Raw genomic sequence first — 26,797 nt, forward strand, 5'->3', positions numbered from 1 at the left:
ATGGGGAAATTTCATTTCAATTTGTTTGTTGTTCTGTTTCTGGACTACACACCACTCTTCCTGATTTGTGGTTGAGTAAGTCAAAATCCAGCCCATTATAATTGGCAGTGCAGAGACCCATGCAATTACTAGGGGGGAAAAATACTTCTGTGCCCAATCTCAGGGGCATTCAGCACATACGTGCCCAGCTTTCCTGTCCCTGTTCTAATTCTGCAGCAGGAGATCAGTTGCCAAAGTAACCGTTGCGTAGCTGGTTCTAACAATGAAAGAATCACAGGATGTGCTTTGAGTTCAGAAACAAGGAAGCCATGCAGAAGTACATGCACAAGCCATACGGTGAGTTCAAGTCTGTGACTGATGGGGACACTTTGTATAAGGCATTTGGCAGTGGTCAGCACATTTAATTTCCTTGTAGGCTTTTGTTCTGAACATTCAGCTAGCTGTGTAACCCCAGCAACTGGTCTTATTATTGAGTTAAGCAACTATTTCATAACTTACCTCACTGCTGGATACATTTTGAATTTGGGTTGGTTTGCTAGAGTCCTAAGTCAGGGCCAGTTTCTGCTTTTGCTCCTTACTTAGGAAGAATGAAATGTCAAGGCCAAATCAATTAGGTTGATCAAGGTTGAACATTCACCTGTTTCTTTAATTCCAGTTGTGAGGGAAGTGTGAGCCAAATAGAGAGAAACTGGCAAAATGTAGTTTAAAGATGTTGGCTACAAAAAGAACTGTAACACTTATTCTTCTGAGGACTTGTCTAGTTGGATAAGTTGGTGTTTTTTGGAAGCATTTCTTTGCATGATGGGTCAGGAAAGGTCAAGATGGAGAAGTATATGAGGAGACGCTGAGGTGATACCAGTGGCAGTGAAAAAGGGTGGCAGTCAAATATTGTGAAAGGTAAATCTGAGTGGCTACTTTTAGGCTGAGCTCATATCATACATAATCTTGAATGCCCAGGGAGAAGAAGCTAGTATATGAAATGGTGGAGAAGGGTATGCCAGTGGAATGGTGCAGAGATGGCCAGTACTACAGTGTACGCACTGAGCACACTTCGAATGGGTTTAAGCTTTGCAAAGTTTATGCTGGCTCTAACTTTTGAGCTCTAGATGAGAATAAAAATATAGGAACAGAATTCACTGCAAGTCTCAGAATAAAAACCTCACCATGAACATACCAGAGAAATGGGTATTAAAAAGGAGAGCCTGTTTAATTAATCTATACACTCATGTATGTGTGCTTGTAGTATCTCCCTGCACTAATTGTAGAATCTCAGGCTATTGTCTGCCTGCCAGTAAACTACTTTGTGGTACTCTTTAAGAGAGCTTGTGGACAGAATTAGCATTATGAAGTCTCAATAGAAAAAATAGAGGTAAATGTCCATACTGTTAGCATTAAAAGGAGTCTTTGTTTGTAGAATGCAGTGATTATCTCTTAAGAAATGTGTGCCTACCTTTTCTAAATTTTTGTTTTATTTATCTTCCTTATAGCCTAGTAAAGGACATGGATGATGTCTGTTGTGAGAAAAAGGACTCTAAAAGCTGCCCCCGGGATTCTGGATATGACAGCCTCTCCAACAAACTCAGCATACTAGACAAGCTGCTTCATACCCATCCTGTGTGGCTACAGCTTGGCTTAAATGACAATGAAGCAGTGGAAATTCTGAAGTCCCAGCCTCCTGGGGTAAGAGACAGATCTTCAAAATATGTGAATTCTTTTTGAGCAATTGTAAAAGTCTTGGTAGCAAGTTGGCTAGTTCCTTTGATCAAAGGAAGCTTGTCCCAGGTAGGACCACAGCAGCTGAAATTCCAGGCACACCTTCATTTATATAATGACTGTTATTTAGGGTGATGCTCTGAGCGTGAATGTGGGGGCTGCAGAGATGTACATCTAAGCTGCTAGAGCCTGAGCAATGGAGCCAGGCTTCTCTAGCTGGGCTGGTACCAGACTTCCATCCTCTTTTGATTCTGTTTCACCTGTTGGAACTGAAGTCAACTTAGGCACATAACTATGATGCTGTTCCACCCTGCGTAAGTTTTGGAAATCCATTAATGCTTCTATTTTTGTAATGCACCATCATCTGACCCTTAAGACTGTGTCACAAAAAAGCAGCAAGGAGGAAGAGGACCCATTCACCTTCTCTTGTTTTTCATGGAATTGATCATGGTGGAATAGAATTGCCCATAGATACTCAAGTCAACTTATGTGCCTAACAACTGGAATAGAATCTCCTAACCCCCTGTGTACAGTTGGTTTCCCCTGTACCAGTGATTCACAACTAGGGTGCTGTAGAGCCCTGTGTTGCCTTGAGATCCTTTCAAAGGTGCCATGGGTTTCCATGCAGTGTTAGCACTGGTAGGTGTGCAAGCATGATAAACAAGATAAACCCAGAAATTTTAAATGGGAATCCACAATGTTAAAAATATTCTGACCTGATGTGGTCTGTCTGAGTTCTTTGCTCCAGAAGAATTGCCATAGTATTTTTCTGTAGTCAAAAAATGAGCAAAAGCTAAGAGCTGGCATTTTACAAGGTGTGCCTTGTGTCTAAAAAAGGTTGAGCACCACTGCCCTACACTATTAGGCTTCAATCCCCCATGTGCATAAAGTAGCCTGCAGGACTGGGACAAAACTCAAGATCTCCCTTGCTGGAAAGCCCCTCATAAAAATGGTGATGGGAGAAGAAAAGTTAGGAAGTTTATAAATATAAATCATAGAAAAACAAAATCCTTCCTCTGAAGTGAATTTCTTTGGGCATTTAGACAAATAACTCATCCAGGGTATGTCTACATGACACAATTGAGTGTGTTACCCAACCTTGCTTGCGCTGTATAGGAATACTACTAATCTCCAGTCATCTCATTCTTCTTATCAAATCAAAGCTCATATTTTGTTAAGTACAAGCTGGCCTGAGAAGCAGGGCTGATTAGCTTGGGCATAACACAATGATGGCTTCCAGTACCTGAGCTAGTTCAAGGCACCTATACTTGTGCAGTGAGGCTGCTCTGATGTGCTGTAATTACAGCACATCAGAGCAGACTCTATTCATAGTTTCATAGTTTGTAGGGTTGGAAGGGACCTGAGCAGATCATCAAGTCCGCGCCCCCTACCATGGCAGGAAAAAAGTACTGGGGTCAAACGACCCCAGCAAGGGGTTCATCTAACCTCCTCTGAAAGACCCCCAGGGTAGAAGCCAGCACCACTTCTCTTGGAAGTTGGTTGCAGATCCTAGCCGCCCTGACCGTGAAGTAGTGCCTCCTGATGTTTAGTCTGAATCTACCCTCTGCCAGCTTGTGACCCTTATTCCTAGTCACTCCTGGTAGTGCTCGGGGGAGCAGGGACTCCCCTGACTAGCCTGCTGGTCCCCTCTGACTAGTTTGTAACAGGCCACTAGGTTCCCCCTCAGCCTTCTCTTGTAGCAGCTGAACAGGTTCAGGTCCTGTAGCCTCTCCTCATAGCGCCTGCCCCGCTGCCCCCTGATCATGTGAGTGGCCCTCCTCTGGACCCTCTCCATGCTGTCCACATCCCTCTTGAAGTGCGGCGCCCAGAACTGGATGCAGTACTCCAGCTGCGGCCTGACCAGTGCTGCATAGAGGGGGAAGATCACCTCCTTGGACCTGCTGGAGATGCATCTGTGGATGCATGACAAGGTGCGGTTGGCCTTCCTGACTGCATCCCCACATTGCCTGCCCATATTCATCTTGGCATCAATGACGACTCCAAGATCCTTTTCTGCCTCTGCACTGATGAGAAGGGAGTTCCCCAGCCTGTAGGTATGGTGCTGGTTCTTCTTCCCCAGGTGCATCAGCTTGCACTTGTCACTGTTGAAACCAATCCTGTTCTCATCCACCCACCCCTGTAACCTGTCTAGGTCCAGTTGCAGCCTATTCTTCCCATCTAGTGTGCCCACATCCCCCCACATCTTAGTGTCATCAGCAAATTTGAACAAGGTGCTTTTTTACCCTCTTGTCCAAGTCGCTGAAGAAGATGTTGAACGGTGCAGGCCCGAGGACCAAGCCCTGGGGGACCCCACTGCCCACATCCCTCCAGGTCGAAAATGACCCATCCACCACCACTTTCTGGGTGCAGCCCTCCAGCCAGTTGGTGACCCATGTGACTGTGTAGGTGTCAACACCTCAGTCCCCCAGTTTCTTGATGAGAATGGGGTGAGAGACAGTGTCAAAGGCCTTCCGAAAGTCCAGAAAGACTACATGCACTGCTACTGTTTGTGTTTTTAATATGTGTCATTCACCTTTCAAAGATACGTCATCAACTGTACCTACTTGGTTACCATTTGGACCCTGTAGTATACCACCACCCAAAACCATTCTGTCTTTATAGGTACTGATACTGAGGGTTTTGTATTGAAATAGAGGCATAACAAGGATTGATGGCTAGAAGCAGAAGCAAGGAAAATTCAAGCTAGAAATAAAGCATGAGTGAGGATAGTTAACCTTAGGAGCAATTTTTCAAAGGATGTATAAATTCCGCCTTATTTTGCCATCATTAAATGAAGATAGCATGTCTTACTAAAAGAGATGCAACTGTTTCACCATAAATTATTGGGCTTGATAGGAGGATCAGTGAGTGAAGTTCTAAGACGGGTGTTGTGCAGGAGGTCAGATTAGATTTCCATAATCTCCATTTTGGGTTTAAAACTTGTTAAAGGTATGTGTAATAAAAGTCTGTAAACATTTGCGCCCTTTTTTGCCTTAATAGATCTTTCTGGTCAGGAAATCCTCAAGACTTCAGAAAAAAATCATATCACTACGTCTGCCCAGTGAATTTGGGTCCTGCTTGAAGGAATTTGCAATAAAAGAAAGCACATACAGTAAGTTATGTTATGGAGATCTTGGTCCTTCGTCAGACCTTATAAATCTTTGTACTCCTGTGCACCTTGCATAGGAGAATCTTAGTCTGATGGCTGTAAGGAGCAGAAAACCATACAGGATATGGGGAATAACAGCATGTGCTGTTAAAGGCACCTGTATTGCCATCTGGGTAGATCTCTGAATGAGTTGGACTGGTTTGGAGAGGGTAGAGATACACAGGGTCCTATTCAGCAAGGTCAACACTGTAATTTTTGCAAAATAAAGCTAAGAGTGTACTGGTACATATTAACAGGAGTGTTGCAAGTCATGGGAGGCGCTTCTTGCCCTCAGTGCAGTGTGGGTGAGACCTCACGTAGAGTATTTTGTGTTGGGGCACTGCACTTTAAGAAAGACATGGACACATGGGAAAGAGTCCATATCCATTCCAGCCCTTTTTCCCTCTAATTTCTAAGCTAGTGAGTAATTCTAATGAAGACAGTTGGCATATTCATGGACTTCAAGGTTAGGAATATATGAAGTACCTTGCTTAATTAAACCTTGTTCTCAGTGGTGACAGGAAACAGAATAAGGAGCAGTGGTCTCAAGTTGCAGCAAGGAAGGTTTAAGTTGTATATTAGGAAAAATGTGACTGGAACAAGTTACCCAGGGAGGTGGTAGAATCTCCATCCTTGGAGGTTTTTAAGGCCCAGCTAGATGAAGCCCTGGCTAAAATGATCTAGTTGGGGCCGGTCCTGCTTTGAGCAGAGGGTTGTACTAGATGACCTCCTGAGGTCCTTCCAACCCTATTTTTCTATGATTCTATGGTTAATTGGAGTGTCTGTGCTTTCAGTCTTCACTGGTGAAGCTTTCTTAGTATCTCAGAGAGAATTTAAATGATCCCTTTCCTAGAAACACCTTTAATGTTCCCACCAGGGTAGGACACCAAGGAGACTCTTTCCTCTGTCAGCTGTCTCCCATAAGTACAAATGAAAGTCTGGGATTATGAATAGTTTTTAGTCCTTAATTTGATTCATAGGGTTAAGAACAGCTTTTCACCAAACAAGGGATCAGACTTTAACCCCTTAATAAAGTTTCTACTGAAAGAATTGTTTTGGATGTGAGGTCAAAATTGCTTAATTTTTGTAATGTTGCAAGCATGTTCCATGTCTTCATTACTAGAAATAAAAAAACAGTGGCAGGATTCCAGTAGATTTCAAAACAAAATTTTAGTGAACTACATAAAGGGAGGATGGTGAAAAAATACTTCTGAGGAAAACTGGGCATGAAAAAAGCAGCTTATGATGATTTATAGCATAATTTGGAAACTTCAGATGGAACAAAGGAGCTTATTTTAACATGCTGTACATTGGAAATGTTTTCAGCTGAGAAGCCTTCTTCAGGAATGATCTGTGGAGGAAGAGCTATTTCCTTTCTCTGGTGATCCCTATGGTTTCATTTAGGGTTTTTTTTCCCTCACTCCAAAACTGTAATTGTAGCTATTTATAGATTTTGGTCAAAGTTAGAGATGATGTTTATCCAGTAAAGGATAACATTATTAGTGATAACAGTCACGTTTTTCCCACTCTCAGATGAACGTAATATTTATGAAACCTGCTTGATTGACAGCAATAGAAAATGTTTAATCTGTGTTGTCTAAGGTTATGTCCTGATGCCTATTATGGCAATTAAGCCCCCTCTCCAAACTTCTAGTATGTTACTTATCTGTGATCAAAGTTTTGCTTCAGGTGGAGAGTATCAACTGGGATGTGATGGGTTAAATTTGTGGGGTTACGGTTACTCAGCGTTTGTGATCAAGATTTTCAAAGCGGGGTAGGGGCCCTGGATGTGAACCATCTGGTAAATCCCCCAGATTCATTTTTTGTTTATTTTGTGCCTTATTTGGATAGAGCTTTTTAGTTGTGGAAGGTTTTTTTTTTGAAAGGAAGAGTTTGCATTTTGCTGTAAAATACAAAAGACGTATCTCATCCCCTAGTAAGGCATGGAGAGCCTGAATTTAATAATGACATCATTTTGATTTAGCTGTTACATGACTCTCAACCCAAGAGCAGACAGATCCTGATGGTGGCTGAAGCTTGTGGCTCCCTAGAGTTTGGAGCCCTATGTTCCAAAAAGAATGGAGAGCGATGACCTTTGGCTTCTGCAGCCATAAAGATTCATCTGGACGAAGCAGCAACAGCTGCGGCGCACAATACGCATTCATTATCATCTGCTATGGAGGCTTTTTTGGGGGCCCTTTTTTGAGGGTCACTGACTTTTTCATGGGCTTGTTCTATGACAATCGTGGGCTTTCCATCACCCAGGGTCTAACATTCTGGAAAAGTTTCACAGAGAGGGCTCAGCCCTGGCTCATTGGGGATTTTGTTATCAATGGTAGGATTTTATGTAGTCTGGAAAGTTATGGGGGGGTAGCCTAGCACAGGGAGCACCAATGTGATATTGTTTTTGCTGGCCACCAAGAGACATTCCAGAGTATACCTTTAAGCTTACACACTGCTTTCTCATCATGTTCTGGTAGAAGGAATTACCATGATTCAATCTAAATGTTTCTGAGGCATGTATATTCATAAGTAAATAGATTAATATGTAAAGCATGCCTGTATCTACAAAGCACCTACAGTACTTACAGACACTGCATGTTTGCTTGCATTAGCCACTATGCCTCTGGGAAGATAATTAGCCACTGGGCCTCTGAACCAGTTGCAAGGTGTTTGGCTTTTGGGAGCTTTCTATAACAACCACCGACCAGTTCTTCTGTTACTCTTCTCAAGCAGATTCATATGAGGCAGCCAGGAGGTAAAAGGTCTCCTCCTGCTTACTGTTATTCTGAGCCCTTATTGCTTGGGATGAATTTTTACCACTGGCAGGAGTGGCTGTAGCTATACTTGATATCAATGGTGCTGCTTCCTGTTCCAACACAGATTAATTTGTGGTTTGTAAAGATGTATATCAGTACAGAACCATGTACAGTAACCGTGTAGAATAACAATCTCTGTGCATTTACAGTAACAATATTTGTTTGGCTTTTTAGAAGAGTTCTAATTCAGACTTGTTTAATACATTTTTTTGTAATAATTTTGTAAAAGCCACCACATAGTGTGAGTGAGAAGCAGAACTGACTTTAGAGACCTTTGTTAAAAGGAGAGAAATTCCTGGATTTGTCATTTATTGTGACATGTATTTATTGAAACTCCACACCTGGGGAAAAAAAAAACTCAGTGGATGAACAGCGAGAGAAGGAAACCGAGTTTTAGAATGAATCGCTTAATATAAATACAATGAGTAACACAAAGCCTCCATTATTATTGATTTCCTGGTTGTGCAACTCTAGTTTCTTTTGATCCATTTCCCAGGGACTGGAACATGTGTTTAGAATGAAAAAAAACCCCAACTCCACTGCCCAGACTATTACGATATTTACTAAAATGTCTTTGGCCGAGATGTACACTCCTCCACAGAGTTGTTTTTGATTTAACAAAACAGTAGTTGGCTTGATGTTACAAGCTTACTACCACTAATGCTATGTAAAAACTGGAGGTGTTGTTATGCTTGTTTTCTTGGAATATCATTTAAGGACTGATTTGTTTCTTCCCACCCCCCTCCCTGAATCTATCTTTGCAGCCTTTTCCTTGGAGGGTTCTGGAATAAGTTTTGCTGATTTATTCAGGCTCATTGCTTTCTACTGTATTAGCAGGTAAGATTGCATGCTGTTCTGAGTACTGTTTATTAGATGGTCCTTAAAAGTGAGTCTCAATGATTTTCTTGGTTAAACATGGTTGTAAATATTGCTAGACTGTTTTAGAAGGTAACTGAATAAATAACAGCAGAGTATGATCAGAGCTAAAAAAACTACTAAGGAAATAAATTGTCTTATGTGGTATTGGCAAACAAAAGTCTCCAAAGATGTGGGCATTCTCTGTTTACCACAGGACCTCACTGATCTGTTTTTCAGTGAACCACAAATCCACAAGTGTGTGCAATTCATTGTGAAATCCTGCTGCTGTGGGAGGGACCACGCCAGGTGACGACATGTGTCCTGCAAGCCTGTGGGAGATTCCCACATTGTTATCTACCTCTGCCTTTGGCACAGTCCAAGGCAGGAAATGGCTACTTGCCCTCTCTGCATCCTGTGTTTAATGAATGTGGATGTGCTGCTTCTGTGCTGTGATTTGGGGCAGAGCAAGCAGGCTGCCATTGTTCCTGCTGGCCAGAATGAAGAACGGGCCAGCAGAAGACTCACAAAAGTTCTCCCGAGTCAAACAGCACCATAATTTTAGCAACTGAACCCTACTTCTTCTCTTCAGTCACAGTTCTTATGAGAGCTGTTACCTCTTCTAGGTCCCTTGTGGCATGGATCCCAGCAGCCAGGAGACAGCAGACATGGCAATCGCCAGATCTGTGCTCAGAAGCCCTGAGCTCTGTCACTGATTTTTTCCTCTTCCAGTGAAAAGGGGCTGGAGGAAGAGCTGGGAGTCATTCTTTTCCACTCTGCTCAGAACTGGCAATACCATTAGCTTTTCTTCCATCATGGGTCAGGTTGCAATGCTGAAGGTAGTTTCAATTCAACTGCATTTCTCCTCCTCCTTCTCTAGCATTGCCAATGTCCAAACCTGACTGCAGCATTGCTGTCCGTCCTCCAGGTCAGCATGGACTACTGAAGTGTCTTTGTAGTCACAGAGACACTGTACACAGATACTTAACGGGGAGGCAGTGTGACCTGTTCCAGGGAGCACAAGTCTGAGACTCAACCAATGGCTTCAGTTCTGTTCCACCCTGTCATTGACCTGGGTGACCTAGGGACAGTTACATGCCTCTCCCTTGATTCTCGGTCTCTAAGATAGATATAATTTTATACTTCACTCCTTTAGATGCTCTTGAGGTCTCCTAATGAACACTGCTTTCTAAGAGCAAGGTATTTAAAGAAGGACAGCATATAAACAAAGGAAGGAGTGACGCAGCAAGGCTGCCTTCTGACTCAGAAATGCTGCTGTATTAAGAATGCAGTTTGATTCATCTCTTTGAGTGGTGACTTATTTAACCAGCCCAGTAAGCTCTCAACCATTTGAGAGTGACAGTTACCAGAGGCATTTTATTCAATAGATTGATAACGATTACTTTATATTGCAGAGCATTACAGCTGACAAAAATCATACATTGCATACATGTAACCGTTGTGACCAGGAGTGCTCAACCCCTGGCCTGCAGGCCAAATCCAGCCCACATAGCCATTTCACTTGGCCTGCAGGGCTCCCCCAGGTTCCAAAAATGTGGTTGCGCAGGACAGGTGGCAGAATGAATTGCCACTCCCCAGCTGCCAAATATTTGAATCTGTGGAGCACCCTGCAGGCTATTGTGGACTTGTGTACCAGCTTAGGCAGCACAAGGCTGGATCCAGGTGGCACAGGGCCCACCTCCACACACTGACCCCAATGACAGTTCGAGCCTGCAGACTGGCCTCACACCCCTCATCTGACCCATGAGGCTGAATGGTTGAACATCTCTGGTTTTGACAGGTTTCAGCCTTATGACTGTCCATAACAGTTGTTTCACTTGTTCTTCATTTAGCATGTGCTGAAAAAGTACCTAATGTTCATCCTCTGAACTTATTTTAGTCTAAATTTGGTTCTTTTGGAAAGTCCCAGACTGGTAGCCTTGGGGACTTGAGTCCTCTACTGACTAGTTAGAAGCAGGATTATTTGGTTTAGTGTGCTGAATCTGGACTGCAGGGCTTCTCACGGGCTGCACAACTTACCTCTGGCAGCAGCATTAACCCCTGTATGTTCTCTGTGCTGCCATTGGTTGCCCTGCCATGCAATAGAGATCTCAACCTGGAAATTCTGCAGTGGGGAACCAGCATCCATGGGGTTAATGCCATCACCACGGAAAGGCAGTGGGGTGAGCAGTGGTGGCATTAACGCCCAAGGTGCTGGTCCTGCCAGCACAGTGGCTCTGGCAGCTTACAGGGGTTTATACTACTGCTGCTTGTCCTGCAGTCAAGTTTGTAGCCATTTGTACACCCCTGAGGGATTCCCCTCTTGGGGCAAAGGGCAGTTTTGTCTCTGCCTTGGCTGCTTAGGCTATCAGCAAGGCTGGCAGTTAGTGCCTGCTGTGATGGTCATTTATGGCGAGATTAGATTAATATATTGTTCACTGGAACCGAATCAAGATCATCAAGCTATTTGTTGTTTGTATTGCCAAAGCATCTAGAAACCCCACCTGAGATTTGACCCCCATTGTATTAGGCTGTATACGTACATGTGGTAGAAGATATGTTCATGTTACATGATCCCTATGAGTTTTTTTTTAGGAGTGTAGTGGTTGTTTAGTTTTACCCACATAGTTTCTGTGAGGGTATGTAGTGCACTAGATGAAGTATATCACATTCTGTGACAGGCATGTGTAGGATTCTGATGGATTCATTGTGGGGAGTACTGATTGTGGTGGCAGTGGAGATAGGTTTTCCAGATTTGTGTCCCATTTGATGTCTGTTGATTAGCAAGGAGTTTCCTTCTGACGATGAGTTTGGCAAGATTTGGCGGTTGTTTGAAAGCCAGGAGCAGGGGAGTTGGGAATATTTCTCTCAAGGTCTGCCTCTTCAAGTAGAGGCTGTAACTGTTTGATGATCACAGAAACTATGTGGGTGAAACTAAACAATCATTACCCTCCAGAATGAACTTTCACAGAAGAAAGATAAAGTTCAAAGACACCCAGTTACCTATAGGAGAACACTTTTCACAGAACAAACACTCCATTTCTGACCTCACAGTCCTTAGACACAAGGGAAATCTACAAAAAAACCTTCAGAAGACAGGCCTGGGAACAATAATTAATAACTTTATCAGACTCTAAACACCATAGACTAAACATAAATGATGGTTTCATGACTTTTTATAATTTAATTTGTGTCTTCCAACTTCTCAGTACTCCACAAGTAATAATAACCCTTGTCTATTGCTTTGAAACTACTGCTGAGTTCTTTTTGCTCCTAGTTTACACCTCTCCTCCACTCCAATTAGCTCAGCTGGTGGCTGATTAGTTCAGCTGGTTAGAATGTGATGCTTATAATGCCAAGGTTGCAGGTTTGTTCCCTATATGGGACACAAGATTGGACCCAAGGGGTGCATCCCCCGGACCAGGAATTTGTGTTCTCCAGGGACAACTAGCAATGGCACATATTTGTGCCACAGCTAGTTGTCCCTGGGGAATGCCCCCGCACATGTGTACTGGCATGTGGCAAACTGCCTCAGGTGAGGATAGGGAAGCTGGGACCAGCACCTGGGCTGGCTCCCGCAGCCTTACCTTGGGTCCTGGGGCCTCCTGGAGTCCCAGCAGTGGCAATCCAGGTGCACAGAGCCTGGCTGGCAACCAGAGTGTGTCTGTGGCAGCTAGGCTCTGGTTCTGGGCAGCACACACTACCACTACGTGCACTACCCTACTTTTTTCTGGAGCAGGTTTTGCTAGGATCTCCCAGTGTCAAAGAAACCTGCTGTGCTGCAAATTAGTAGCACAGTGAATACCTGCATGTGTGGTGTCTGCCGTTTGTAGCACCACAGATGGGTCTGCAGTGCCACAGACTGCATGTGCACGCTCTTAGGATGCGCCCTGACTCAGGCAGGCGGTTGGATTAGACCTCTTGAGGTCCCTTTCAGCCCTGCTTCTCTGTGATACTTAGTGCCTGCTTTCTTTGACATAGGGTTGGAGTGTTGTTGTTATGTTGTTCTTGCTGGAGTATTGGTGGTCCAGGAAATACGTGAGAAGCAAATTTTTTTTTGGTGATATCTTTTATTGGATCAACTGGATAACTGTGAGAGATTAGGCAAGCTTTCAGGCACAAATTTGCCCTCCTTTTGATGTGGGGTAAACTTGCTTCTGTTGCATATACATACAAACCAGTGTTTTACCTGGTATTTAGCTTACACTGTACTTGCTTTTTTTCCCAGAGTGGGAAAGAAGCAAGTGTGCCCAGAAGCTTGTCTAACATCTCTCCCAACTATACAGTTGATCCAATAAAAGGTATCACCAATAAAACCTTGCTTCTAAATTAACCCAGCAGTTGGCCATAAGAAAGGCTCTATCTCTTCTTGTCACCTCTTACATTTTGCTAATGATTCCATTTCTATAGAGTGGATTTTAATCTTCCCTGGCAGGCCTTTATAGTCTGTTTTGTTTGGAGGAGACTTGAGTTTGAATCCCCAGTCTAAGTCCAGTTGCAGTGTGACATCTTCCTCCCCAAGTACATTTAGGAATTATGAGGGCAGATGCAAGGCTGCCTAGTCCCTGCACCTATCCACCAGTTTACATTTACAGCCCTGCCTTCTGTCTTGCTCTACCTTCAGAAAATGACAGACAAGCCACAATGAAGAGTGGCAAGAGGGTGGTACACCTAGTCATTTAGCAATCACTACCTCCAAATACTCCTTCAGTGTACTTGTAGATACCCTCACCTGCACTCTTCTCCAGGGGTTTTACCAGATATAGCTTACCTTTCATCATCTGCAAGAACTACTTTGTTGTTTCTCAAGCAGTGGAAGCCAACTCGGTTCCCTTTCCCATTCTTTTCACACTCCTCAGTATTTCCTGGGATGCAAGTGTGACTATGCATAGGACTGGGGGAAGCTGCCATCAGTGACTCTGAAAGAGCAGCAGAGGGAGTGTGTGGTATCTCTTAGAAAACCCAGGAGAGTTTCTTGACAGAAAAGAAGTTAATTTAAAAATCATGGTTGGGGTTTCTGAAAGTGCTTCAAGTCCCACTGAAGCTCAGTAGTATATGGGAGCCTGAAGTGATTCCCTTTGGGTGTTTAAAAAATCCCGAACTATCTGGGTGAAACCTGTACTCCAAAAAATCAGTGAGAATTTTGCCATGCACAGCTTGAGACAGGGGGTTGAAGGGAAAGTAGAATTTCAACCATGTATATTTTAAGCATTGCAAGACAGTCTATTCCAGATTGAACGGAGGTCAGCTATTAAGTTACAGAACTGCTGACATTTTCCTTAGTTATGTTTGTGAGTACATTAACTCTCTGTATGTGTTTTTCAGGGTGTAAAGAGAAATGATAAACAATCCAGTAATCCAAGAGCTGTGTTATCTGGCTATAGTCTTGAAAATAAATCATCTCAAGACAAGTTATATCCCTGATGTGAACAGGGAACTATTGTTCACCCTGGTTCCAGAATATTAGGACTAGGGGGCACCCACTGAAATTAGTAAGTGACAGGTTTAAAACTAACAAGAGAAAGTACTTTTTATGCAGTGCGTAGTTAACTGAATTCACTGGCACAGGAGGTGGTAGAGACTGATACTATAGCCAGGTTCAGAAAGGGACTAGATAGATCCATTGATAGTAGATTGATTAATGGCTATTGAACAGAACTGTTGGAGATGTTTCCTCTGGCATCTCTAAGCCTATAATGGTGGGTGTGAGGGAGGGCACTGAATAGGTGACAGAGATCACTCTAGTTCAGAGGTGCTCAACCTATGGCCTGAAGGCCAAATCCAGCCTGCAGCACCATGCTGCCCAGAGTGCAGGGCTTCCCATGGGTCTGGAAATGTGGCAGTGGGGATGTGATAATAACACTCTCCTGCTGCCAAATTTCCAGACCCATGGGGAGCCCTGTGCCCCGCACAATGGATCAGGCACCCAGTCTCAGCACACAGGGCTGTGTGGAGGTGGTGCTGGACCCAAGGGCCCAATTTAAGTGCACAAGGGCAGCACCAGACCCCAGAGCCCAATCCTGGTGTGGAGGGCTGAGATGGGGGGGGATGCTAGGCCCCTGGGCCTAATCCTGGCACATGGGTGGGAGGGAAAGATGCTGAGCATGTGGGATCTAGTCTGGGGGCACATGGGTGGGAGGGAAAGATGCTGAGCATGTGGGATCTAGTCTGGGGGCAGGAGGGGGTGGCACTGGGTTCTTGGGCCCCAATTTCCTGGGACCCGATCCTGGTGCTTAGGGCGGGGTGGGGCAGTGCCAGGCCCATAGTGCCTAATCTCAGCACGTGGAACAGGCAGAAGACAGCATTGGGCTTCTGGGACCCAATCCTGGCACATGGGAATGGAAGGGGTGGTGCTGGACCCCCAGGGCCCAGTTTTGGCACACAGATCTTGAGCCAGCCTGTGGACCAGCCCTGCACTCATCTGACCTGTGGAGTAAAAGGAGGAGCACCCTGGCTTTAGAGATACTTGGTTCAGTGTTCTCCCTGTATAGCATCTACTTTTGCCATTGTTGGAGACAGATGCTGGACTCCATGGGACCATTGGTCTGACTCAATATGTCATTTATGTAAATAGAGGAGCACGTAGGACACTTGTGTTCCATTACTAGTTCTAGTTTATTCTTGGTACATGGGCACCTTTGTTACAAATTTTGCAATTTTTGTAGACTTTGCTGTTGAAGATGTAGTTAATAACGGTGTAGAGACAAGATACAATGTACAGATACAAATGTTTACGCAAAGTAATTGGGCAAAGCTGTTGAGTCCTTAAATTTGTGCCTCAAAGAATTTATATACTAGATGTGGTTTGCAGTTATGCACTATTATTGTAGCCCCATATGTACACATTCATTCTTGATTTTAGTACCCAGCAAGTGGAAAAAGATAACAATGACATCGCTGTAAATATATTTGTGTTTGTTCAGACTCAATGTATTGTCAAGCTACTGTAAACTGGAACTAATATATCAGAGTTCACACACCTTTCTGTACTGCCTGCTAGAAATCCTCATTTGTTTTCTTTTTTTGAAAAGTGGAGGTTAAATTTGAACGGAAGTCAACACTTCGGTCATAAAACAGGAACTCTGGGCCAAGTTCCAATTATGGCAGATGAATATTTCAGCCATCCAATAGATAATCGTAAAAGGCCAGTAAAAAAGCTGCTTGCTGGAGAGAAAAAGATCAGTGGGGCTCAAGAAGCGAGTCCAAAAGATTAGTGTTCTGATTTTGGTTTACTCCACAGCCACTTGTCACCATGCCAGCAATGTCAGTGGACTTCAACATGGGTAATGGCTGTATTATACTTCATTAAGTGGCCCGGAGCCAGGGCAGAACCATGACCTGCAGCCTGCGTACTCCAGGCTGGAGTGTGCAGGTAGTAAATCGCAGCTCTTCCCTGGCTCCAGGCCACGCTGTCACTGCTTGAAGATCCCAGCTCAGCCCCGGAGCCACGCACCTTGCTAGTGCTGCTGGGGCCAGTCTCCACAGAAACAGGAGCCCCTTGCTATCACAGCTGGCTGCTGCTGGGGTCTCCAAAGAAACCTGCCCAAGCCACGCAGGTAGGGGCTGCTGGGAAATGGAGTCCAGCCAGATCCACCATTTTGCCCACCCCTGCTTTGTCAGAACAGATCAAAGGGGCCTTAGAGTAAACAAGACTCTGCCTTGGAATCACTGAATATGCTGGAAATGAGCATTTTGTAGCAGAGAACAGTAATTATAAAACTTGCCAATGCTTTTGTTTTTCTTTTTAAACCAAGGGATGTCCTGCCGTTCACCTTGAAATTGCCTTATGCTATAGCAGCAGCCAAAACAGAGGCTGAACTTGAAGATATTGCTCAGCTGGGACTGAGTAAGTATGATTAACTGCATAGGCGTAGTTTCTTGTATCATTCCATCAAGGTCAGGAAAATAAACTTGACAACAGATATTGGTAAACAGTGACCCAGGTTACATTTTAAAAAATTGTTCTTGTTATCAGAAGTGTAAAAGTCTGGTTATTCTCAACTGGTAGTATACTGCACTAATTAAACTCTCTGTAATGTGCTTGACTGCACAGCTGCTATTTGCTCTCTAACTGTATGCATCCTGACCTACAGAATGTGTGGAGCTGATCCAAACTCAATCCCACCACTAAGAGATGAAGGTTTGGTGCAGCCCATCCTTTGCTGTAGGTTAGAGCAGTGGGGGCCAACCTTTTTGGCAGGCATGCCACAAATTATCCTCACACCCTCCCCAAGTATTGCTTCAATCCTTTTCCCTTACCTGATGTGCTGCTCAGCTTTCTGCTCCTTGCCCAATTTGCTGCTCTGCTTTCAGCTCCACACCTGATCTGCTGCTCCATTTTCTGCTCTCTGCCCTATTTGCTACTGTAATGCCTGTTCTCTCCCCAATCTGCCAGGTGGCACACTCAGAGACTGCTAATACCACTTGTACCACCCATGCTGCAGATTAGCCAATAGCCATTTCTGAGTTAAAGTATATGCAGATGAATTTAAAACAGCAGATGCAGGCTTGTGCAACACAGGTCTTAGTTTTGGTAGCTTGCTGTGAATGTCAGGAGAGTCTGGGAACTGTGGGTCATTTTGAACCAAATTCCATACTCAGATTGATGCATGCTTATGTTAGGAAAGTTTTCAACACTGTTAAGAGGTGTGTTGACACAAGCACAAGTAGGAGATATACATTGGCATATTGGCATAAGGGGGGTTTCCAAGTAGAAGAAAAATGCCTAGGCATCTCTCTTGAAAATGCCACTTCCTCTAACTAACCAAATACAGGCTTGTTGCAGTATGTACCCAGAGCCCACAGTCTATGCAAAATTCAAATATGGGCCTGTAACCAATGAAATGTTGAGCAACTCCTGCTAAGTGCTGAGTGGCCTCATTTCCTTTGAAAGTCAGTGGGAACTAAGGGACACTCGGTAGCTTCTAAGATATGGTTTCTGCACCAGATTAACTAAGGGCAGATTTTTTCCCCCAGACATTTGTCTGTGTAGCAAAATAAGACTCTAAGAGAAGGGCCTGCAAAGCCATAGGTTCATAGATATTAAGGTCAGAAGGGACCTCAGTAGGTCATCAAGTTCGACACCCGGCCCTGGGCAGGAAGGAGTGCTGGGCTCAGATGACCCCAGCTAGGTACTAGTCCAGTCTCCTCTTGAAGACCCTCAGGGTAGGGGAGAGCACCACCTCCCTTCAAAGCCCATTCCAGATTCGGGCAACCCTTGCTGTGAAGAAGTTCTTTCTAATGTCCAACATAAATCTGCTCTCTGTCAATTTGTGGCTGCTGTTTCTAGTTACTCCAGGGGGTGCCCTAGTAAATATAGCATCTCCTATTTCCTGCTGCCCTCTCCTGATGAATTTATAGGCAGCCACAAGATCATCTCTCAGCCTTCTCTTGCGAAGACTGAAGAGATCTAGGTTCCTCAGTCTCTCCTCATAGGGCCGTCCCTGCAGGCCTCTGACCATATAAGTGGCCTCCTCTGGACCCTCTCAAGAATCTGTGGATTGCTCCTGAAGTGCAGCGCCCAAAACTGGATGCAGTATGGCCTGACCATTGCTGCATAGAGGGGAAGCATCACCTCCCTGGACCTGTTCGTCATGCATCTGCTAATGCATGATAAAGTGCAGTTAACCTTGTAGATCATCAACCATGACTCGAAGATCCCTTTCTGCTGCTGTGTTGTTGAGGTCATCTCCCAGCTTGTAAGTGTGTTAGTGGTTCTTTTTGCCCAAGTGCAACACTTTGCACTTGTCTTTGTTGAACTGCATCCTATTTTGTTCTGCCCATTTTTCCAACCTGTCCAGAACTGCCTGGATCTGGTCCCTACCTTCTGTGTGTTAATCTTGCCCCATAATTTTGTATCATCTGTGAACTTGGACAGGGTGCTCTCCACGCCCTTGTCCAAGACACTGATGAAGACATTGAATAGCACCAGTCCAAGGACGGAGCCTTGCAGGACTCCACTGCCCACATCTTTCCAGGTCGATATCGACCCATCCACCACCACTCTCTGGGTGCGACCCCTAAGCCAATTTGCCACCCACCTGACTGTGGAATCCTAATCCTCTACATCACAGCCTGTCAGTTTATTTATGAGAACAGCATGGGATACTGTATCAAAGGCCCTCTTAAAGTCTAGGTAGATGACATCTACCTCAATTCCTGCATCTAAGCATTTTGTGACCTGATCATAAAAGGAAACTAGGTTAGTCAGGCAGGATCTACCTGCAATGAATTTGTGCTGATTTCTTTTCAGCATTATTTCCCCTGCTGGGCTCCCACAAATGTGATCCTTAATGATTTTTTCCAGAGTTTTCCCAAGGATAAAGGTGAGACTAACTGGCCTATAATTTCCTGGTTCCTCTCTCCTCCTTTTCTTGAGAACAGGGAACACACTGGCCCTTTCCACTCCTCTGGGACCTGACCAGAGCACCATGAGTGCTTGAACAGCCATGCCACTGGCTCTGCTATGACACTGGCCAATTCCTTCAGCATCCTTGGATGAAATTCATCTGGGTCCGCTGATTTGAACACATCCAGCCCCTCCAAGTGCCCTTCACTGAGTCTTCACTAACAATTGGTGGGCTGGTATCCCTCCTGTGTCTATCTATGATCCAATTGGGAGATTTGTTTTGGTCTGTGTTTAGGAATACAGATGCAAAAAACTCATTGAAGAGCTCAACTTTGTCCCCCCTCTCTGTCTCTGCCATACAATATTACTGTATAACAAGTCCTGTAGATCAGGCATTGGCAACCATTTGTCACCATGGCTAATGCTTGTGACCTAGCCTCCTGCTGCAGGATACAATCTCTGCCTCCCCCAACCTGTCTAGGTTTACCTTCACTGCCAACCCTTGGCCCCTCTGCAGTGAGGGTAAGCACAAGCACAAGACAGAGGGAGGTAGGGCTGTGGAGGGGGATGCTGAGGAGGGGATGGGCAGCATGGCACAGCTTCATGTTACCCTAATTCCCCATGCCACCCTGGGTTGGGTTGGACTTTTTCAGGTGGATCCAGCCCATAGGCTGTACGTTTTTAATTCCTGTTGTAGATGATAATATATTGCATTTACTTTGCTGTAGTAACTCTGATAATCAGGAATTCATGTTAAGGTTTTCACCTTTAAGGTTTGCGGAAGAGAAAAGAATATTGTCTTTTGCTTTGATTATCTTCAAGGTTAAGTAAGTGAATGGAAGTTTAGATCGACATGGGCTGCAGCCTGGCTATGAAATGAGCAGTCTCTTCAGTGCTAGGAAGTTAGTCAGGCCAGCGCACCCCAAGAAAGAGCATGGTCAACTGGAATGGGGTGTGGCTAGCATCAAGCACTAGGGTCTCACTATCCAAAGATGATATTCCACTGCTCAACCAGTCCCCCCATCTTCCCTCTCCAGAGACATTATGCTTGTCTTGGTCCAGTGCAGATGAAGGAGCACCCTTGCTCAGGCTCTGTAAGCCCTTACTGATCCTGGCTGAATTTGGGTCCTGGATTTTTACAACTAATATTTCTCAAACTTGAGGGGAGGAAAGGCCTGGTTAGTAGGGTGCGATCATGGGCCTGGGAGAGCCAGGCTTAGTTCCATGTACCTACCACCAAAGCCTTTCTGTGTGATCTTGGTAAGTCATTTAGGGTGAGGTTCACAAAGAATGTTGGCAGAATTTAGGCACCTTAGTTCAAAAGAACAATTCACAAAAACACCATCCAATTCAGTTAGGTGCCTGAGACTCCCTATCTGCCTACGTTGTTGCCAGAAACCTACGTAGGTGGCTAAAGTTCAACTACTGCATGTACCCAGAGGTGCTATTATCTTGGCTGAACTAAGTGCTTGAGGACCCATCTCCCACCTAGGGTTAAGGGGAGTTGCACATATCCCTGTGTGGATGTGCCCAGTCCTACTGGGCTGGACTTAATGTCCTGGGAGGATATGGCCCATGACAGGTGAGCTTGGCACTCTGCTATGAAGGAATCAGAATGAGAATAGGACATCATCGTGCCACCATGGTTGGCAGTAGGAGGGAACATAGCCACCAACTTGCCCTGGCACATCTCCCAAACCCTACATGTGGAAATTGATTTCCAGTATCAGCAGTAGTCATACTTGAATACAAGCAACAGCCATTCAGTCATTTCAATCATATATGTAAGTTCTTGGAAGGACCTGACCACATCGTTTTGCTCTGAGCATACATAACACTGACTGACAGTCGTGAGTGGAGTACCCGTGGCCAGTCTTATTCAATAACACAGTCTGAAGTGGAGGTGGAGATACTGAACCTTTATGTAAGTGCTATTTATTTACTTTGGGCTGAGCGCTTCACTGTTGTGCTAGTCGAGCAGAAGAATGCTAACTACTTGGAGCCTAATTCAGGGCTGTCCAACCATATGAACATCCCCTGGTTCTTCACCATCATGTGGGCTGCCCAGCATCGCACCCACCGCTGCATGCCCAGTGTGGTTTAGCTTGGTCCCTCTCTACTTCAGGCTGTCCAGCCTTCCCCTGGCCCACACCACAGCACAGGCAGTCCAGCTCCCCGCATCCAGCTGTGCAGGCAGACCTCCTCTGCAACACAGGCAACCTCCCCCGCCTCACCTGCTGCATATGTAGCACTCATCCCCACTCTGTACAAGCTACATGCACCACCCACCTGCAGTGAGGGCAGCCTTGTCTCCGTCCTTTGCCATGCGCACAGCTTTGACATTCCAGCCCTTTCCCAGTTGCCAGGGCAGGAACAACATGGGAGCCCACAGACCACGTGCTAGCCCTTCAGAAGCTGCATGTACCCCATGGTCTGATTCAGTGGAGTCTGTGAGGTTGCTGTGGGAGCAGTTGTCCGGTTTCCGTAGATGTTTTACTACCAGGTGTTTTACTGAAGATGAGGGGACTTTTGTTAAAACTTGCCAAGTTAGTAAAAGCTTTCCATACCCTTTGTTTTGCACATTTAATTGGTTTATGAGCTGAATAGGATCTAAAACCTCGAGCAAATTGTGTAACTCTTACATACTCAGAACTGCAGCCAGAACGATATTTAAAGGGACCTGAATACTTGAACCAGTGTAACTAAGGACTGCCAAAGGGACAAGACCTGATTCATTCATCTTGTGCTTAGCTTGCTTACTTGCTTTTTCTCTAAATGTGAAATGCTGTTTTTTATTTCCAAAACGTAAAGCTACAGTAGTAGTTCTGGTGATTTCAGTACAGCTAGCTGAGTGACACCACTGAGAATCTAGCTCGTAGTTATCTAATCAACACATTGGGTATTAGCTTATGTCTATTTCAGTCTCAAAACAGTAATAATGTGTACCCTACAGTGATTGTTCCTTTCTTTATATCCCAGTTTACTTGCAAACTTCACTGTGTAGACTGTTACAGTGATTTGCATTGGCCTAGATATTTATAAATGCAATGGTTGAATAGCTGTAGCCTGACTGTATGTGTGCAGCTATGCCGGGTATTTTTTATGAGGCTCATTAAGAAATCTTAGAAATGAAAGCTGGCCTTGATTTCACCATGCTTCAGGATGAAAATATTGAGTTGAATGTTCTGAAAGCCAACTGCATAATATTTGCATTCTTATGTTAACACAATAATGATTTTCAGATTTTTGGAGCTCTCCGGCTAACAACAAACCCCAAAATCCTTCACCTCCCCATAGGCCTCTGCCCTCAGACAACACTTACAAAGAGTCACGTCAGCTCTGCCTTATAAATGGAGTGCATTCTATAAGAACCAGAACGCCTTCGGAGCTGGAGTGTAGCCAGACCAACGGAGCCTTGTGTTTTATTAATCCTCTCTTCTTAAAAGTGCATAGCCAGGATGTTAGTGGAAGTTTGAAAAGGCAGAGCCCAAGAACTCAAGATGTGAATGGCACAGAGAGGCCTCGCTCTCCCCCACCCAGACCGCCACCACCATCTATTAATAGCCTTCTCACAAGTCCGCAACTTTCCAGGACTATAAAGCAGGCGAGCATGTCAGAAACAGTCAACCATAACAAATATAGGAACTCGGATTTGCTGCAGAAGAAACCAACCCCTATTCCTCCTCCCCGGCTGAAGAAGCAGGCTGTTAGCTCAGAAGTGGAAGGTAATGCAAAGACCTCAGCAGTAATTCGACCTAGTCATAACTCAGTGCATGGGTCAGAAGCTGCTAGCGTTCCAGGTGAAGCCCCGCCTGAGCACAGTTTAGCAGCTTGCAAAAAAACCTTGGCTACAAACTCTGAGTCACAAGTACAGTGGAATGGAGGCAGGCAGAGACTGAGCGACATGAGCATTTCCACCTCCTCATCAGACTCACTGGATTTTGATCGGAGCATGCCGCTTTTTGGCTATGAAGGGGACACGAACAGTAGCCTGGAAGACTTCGAAGGGGAGAGTGACCAGGAGACCATGGCACCCCCTTTGAAGCCAAAAAAGAAAAGGAGCAGTTCCTTTGTTCTCCCCAAGATTGTGAAATCCCAGCTTCGGAAAGTAAGTGGAGTTTTTAGTTCCTTCATGACCCCTGAGAAGAGGATGATCAAGAAAATTGCAGAAATGTCCCAGGACAAACGCACTTATTTTGGGTGCCTGGTTCAGGACTATATCAGCTTTCTCCAGGAAAATAAGGAATGCCATGTTTCCAGTACAGACATGCTGCAGACTGTTCGGCAGTTCATGACACAGGTTAAGAACTATTTGTCCCAGAGCTCTGAACTGGACCCCCCAATTGAATCACTGATTCCTGAGGACCAAATAGGTAAGATAACTTGCTTTCTGTGTTGGTAGGTCACACACAAAATACTTTTAATCTGTGGTCACTGTCTTTGTGCCAGTTTGAGGGGACTTGCTTTCCATGGAAAACCTCTAGACACATACCTTTTCTTAAGCACGGAGGCAATGACTCTTAAAACCCATGTTAAAATGAAAGCTGCTATTGAGATATGTGCTTAAAAATAATAATAATGGTGAATCCTGATCTTAATTTGTAAATGAGCAAGTAACTTCTAAAAATGCAGTGCTGAAATGTCACCCACTGACACTATACTGTATTTCTCCATATTACATGGAAATGTTTATTTTTAAATAAAACGGGCTGCACATAAGTTAGTCGCATATTGCAATCATAAAATATGAACGTACTGCAAATGAACAACAGATGAGGGAATAGGGGACATTTCATAACAACTTACTACCAAAGTCTGTCTCATTCACTCTTAATGTGCAACACTGCTTCTACTTGATGTTGTTATCTAAACAAGAGATTCTTATGAAAAAGGAGAGGGAGATGCTAATCTCTGGATTTCTTTGCTTCTCTGTTACATGTCTATAAGTATTTTATCAGTATCTGCAGATGATGGGTATGTCTGAATGCCCATATTTTACTAACAGAAGGGGATTTGTGTATTCACAAAAGTGAAATAGTTGCCACTGTATAAAAATCTCTACTGTTCCTCAGTTTTGATGCATCTCCACAGTATTAGTAGAAGAGTTTAGAAGCTACTTTTACGGGATAAACATCCCTGAGGGCAAAATACTTTCTTCATGAGCTCATCCGAGTCTTAATTTACTTGTTTTCCGCCCCCTCCCCCCACCAAGAACCCAGTGTCCCAACAATATGGCTAATGTAAAATTGGCAGATATTTTTTTCATTGAGTATACTTAGTGATTTTTGTGTTGAAATGTTGGCACTTTAAGTAAGAGGAACTTTTCCACTGTAATTCTCTGTTGGTCAACAATAAGGAAATGAGGCTAACCACGGAAATAATGTACTGTGTTTAGTTTAATCACAATTCAGTCTCTTTGAAGACAGATTACTTTAGTTAGTTAAAAATATCATGTGAACATTTCATGTAACATAAGGTGAAACTTGCAGTGTTATTGCTTTTTGGCTTCACTCCATTATTGTTTTTGTTGTGCTGCTTTATAATGTTGAAGGTTTGACAGGGAAACATATAAAGCTGGTTTTCTTGGAGTTTGGCTAAAATTCTGGTTTGACTTGCACTGCTTATGTCAAGGGTGTGGTTAATCCAGCCTGTGGGTCTCCAGAGGTTGTTAAAATGATGCTTGCTTTTGAGTGTCACAGTAACTTCAACCAGCTGAGATTATAGAGCATTGTAACTAAATGGCATTGATTTTCTTTAGCAACTGAGAGTCTGATTGTGCAATTACCTGGTTTTAATTTCTACAGTGAGGTAGCTTAAGCAAATGGGTAATTTATTATAGTTGAACTTTAATATATAGTTGAACTGCTGTTTTGTGCCACTTCTGGAGCCTAAAAACAACCATGGCAGAGCAAGAACATCAAATGTTGCTGACCTAAGCAGATAGCTATGTGGCAGACAGAGTTAGTCATCCCACATAGAAAAACCTTTTTACAATAGAACAAAGGCTAACCTCCTCTGTCAGCAAGTGTTTTACTTCACTGCTTCAGTATTGAGTTGCAACCAGAGTTTTCGTTACAGATTAAATGTTAATTAAGCCTTTCTTTTCCATTTATACCATTAGACAAGGTTTCTTACTCTGGGTACATCTGACTTGCTTATAAGTTGACAATACCTTCTGGCATGTTACAAAAATATTCACATAGTGTCCGTCATAGACAATTCCATGGCTGTGAGGATGGCAAACAAGTAGTAGTATTCAGAAGCTCTGATCTTTACAAAGGTACAGTTATGTGCCAGGCCCTGTACAAACAGAGATCAACATTCTGCCTAGCTCAAGGACTTCACAGATTTAGAGCCACAGGCACAGCTATGTCCACTGGGAGGTCTCGTGAAGAGGGCAATCAGTGTTTGCACAACTCCACTTTCATGAGGGGAGGGCAGCTTCAGGGTGCAGCTGTGAATGCTGGATATAGAGATGCTCTGAGTCATCACATCTTTAGCCACCTTGGCTTCCTTGGACAATTCTATCCACTAGCCCAGGAGTGGCTCTGCAGGCCAAATGAGTGGCGCTAAGCCAGTTCAGGCTGGTGAGTGGTGCTGGCCAGTTCAAACCTATAGAGTGGCCCTGCATGCCAGATTAAGCATGTGTCCTGGAGTGACTGGAGCGGACACAACATGGTCCTGCTTAGATGACTCTGGAAACATGCTGCATGCTGGAACTGGCATGGAGTAAGCCCTCTACGTGGTGTGATCCCAGTGTGGCTGGAATTGGTACTGTGTGCCATGTGCTGAGCCATCCAGCACAGCCTGCATGCTGCTGCTGTTTCTTCATCATCTTCTGTCCTGAGATTGTTGATGACAGGTATTTAACAGAATTTACAGATTCATTAGAATCTGATATGGCCCAATGTGAGTGACCCTGGATGCTGCCTGTAGGTCAACTTTGAGACCCATAGACAACACAAGGGGCTGGATGAATGGGCTGTGTGGGCCGTATCTTTGACACCCCTGTGCTAGCCAATACCTATTCCCCACAAGTGGATCATTTGCTGTAGGCAGCTCATTTGTCTGCAGCCAGATTCCCCTTTTTTAAACTGGCTGTGCCACAGTCTGGGTAATCTAGGCTGGTGGTATGAGCCAGGGTTTAGTCAAACCCCAGATACTCAGGTAACTGAGCTCCAGTTTCCAAGAGCTCTGTTTAATCACGTGGGTGAGTTGTATTCTGTTGTTTTGTTCACTTTGCAGACTCTTGAAAACAAAAGGCCTTGTAGCGAGTGGATCTTTCTTTCCTAGAAGGGGTCAGATCAAATAGTTTAACTTCTGCCAAATCATCAAAAGAATGTGCCCTAGTCTGCCTAATTGTTCCTGACAGGTGCAGCTTAATCTTGGTGCTGTCAACTGTTAACCGTTCCTGAAACAACAGATTTCCCATGGTAAAGACAGGGGCAGGATTAGGATTCAGGAGACAATGCGTATGTAACTTCTCATCAGCACCAGTGGAGAAATAGAGAAGATTAGTGAAATGCCAAGAGGAATTAGATGCCCAAATTCCGTCAGTTTTCCAGAGGAGGCAAGGGCTTGATTTACTTCTGTTCCATTAAAAAAATCTCCTTCATAAATTAGGGCACTAGTTCTTTCTGGTCTGTTTTGTTGGGCTATTAAAAAGTGGAGAAGTATGTTTTTTATGTTTGTGGGCAGTAAGTTAGCTAAAGTATGTTGGGACCCCCAAGGAAGCTGAAGACTGGGGTAATTAAAACCCCATTTAATTTCATTGGATGTTAAGCATCTAACATGTTTAGGTCCCATTTGAAACTCATAACCTGATTGCCTTGTTTTATTATTTAAACCCCCATAGTAACTATAGTGCAAAGAGTTGTCTGCATCTAGATTTATACATCCAAATACAGATTGGGA

At 44.2% G+C, this 26,797-nt stretch overlaps 1 protein-coding gene across 2 annotated transcripts in view; it reads left to right on the forward strand.

Annotated features, from left to right (window-relative positions):
- The window catches only part of RIN2 (Ras and Rab interactor 2), an 87,585-nt gene that overhangs the window by 34,971 nt on the left and 25,817 nt on the right, over positions 1–26,797 (forward strand). For both annotated transcript variants that reach the window (XM_019544068.1, XM_019544067.1), the window contains exons 3-7: positions 1,488–1,680; positions 4,714–4,825; positions 8,445–8,517; positions 16,290–16,381; positions 22,126–23,256. In XM_019544068.1, the coding sequence (XP_019399613.1) occupies positions 1,488–1,680; positions 4,714–4,825; positions 8,445–8,517; positions 16,290–16,381; positions 22,126–23,256 (1,601 nt within the window). The remainder of the gene's footprint in view (positions 1–1,487; positions 1,681–4,713; positions 4,826–8,444; positions 8,518–16,289; positions 16,382–22,125; positions 23,257–26,797) is intronic.

Source organism: Crocodylus porosus, unplaced genomic scaffold (assembly GCF_001723895.1).
Source record: "Crocodylus porosus isolate Cpor-Errol unplaced genomic scaffold, CroPor_comp1, whole genome shotgun sequence".
Classification (NCBI taxonomy): domain Eukaryota; kingdom Metazoa; phylum Chordata; order Crocodylia; family Crocodylidae; genus Crocodylus; species Crocodylus porosus.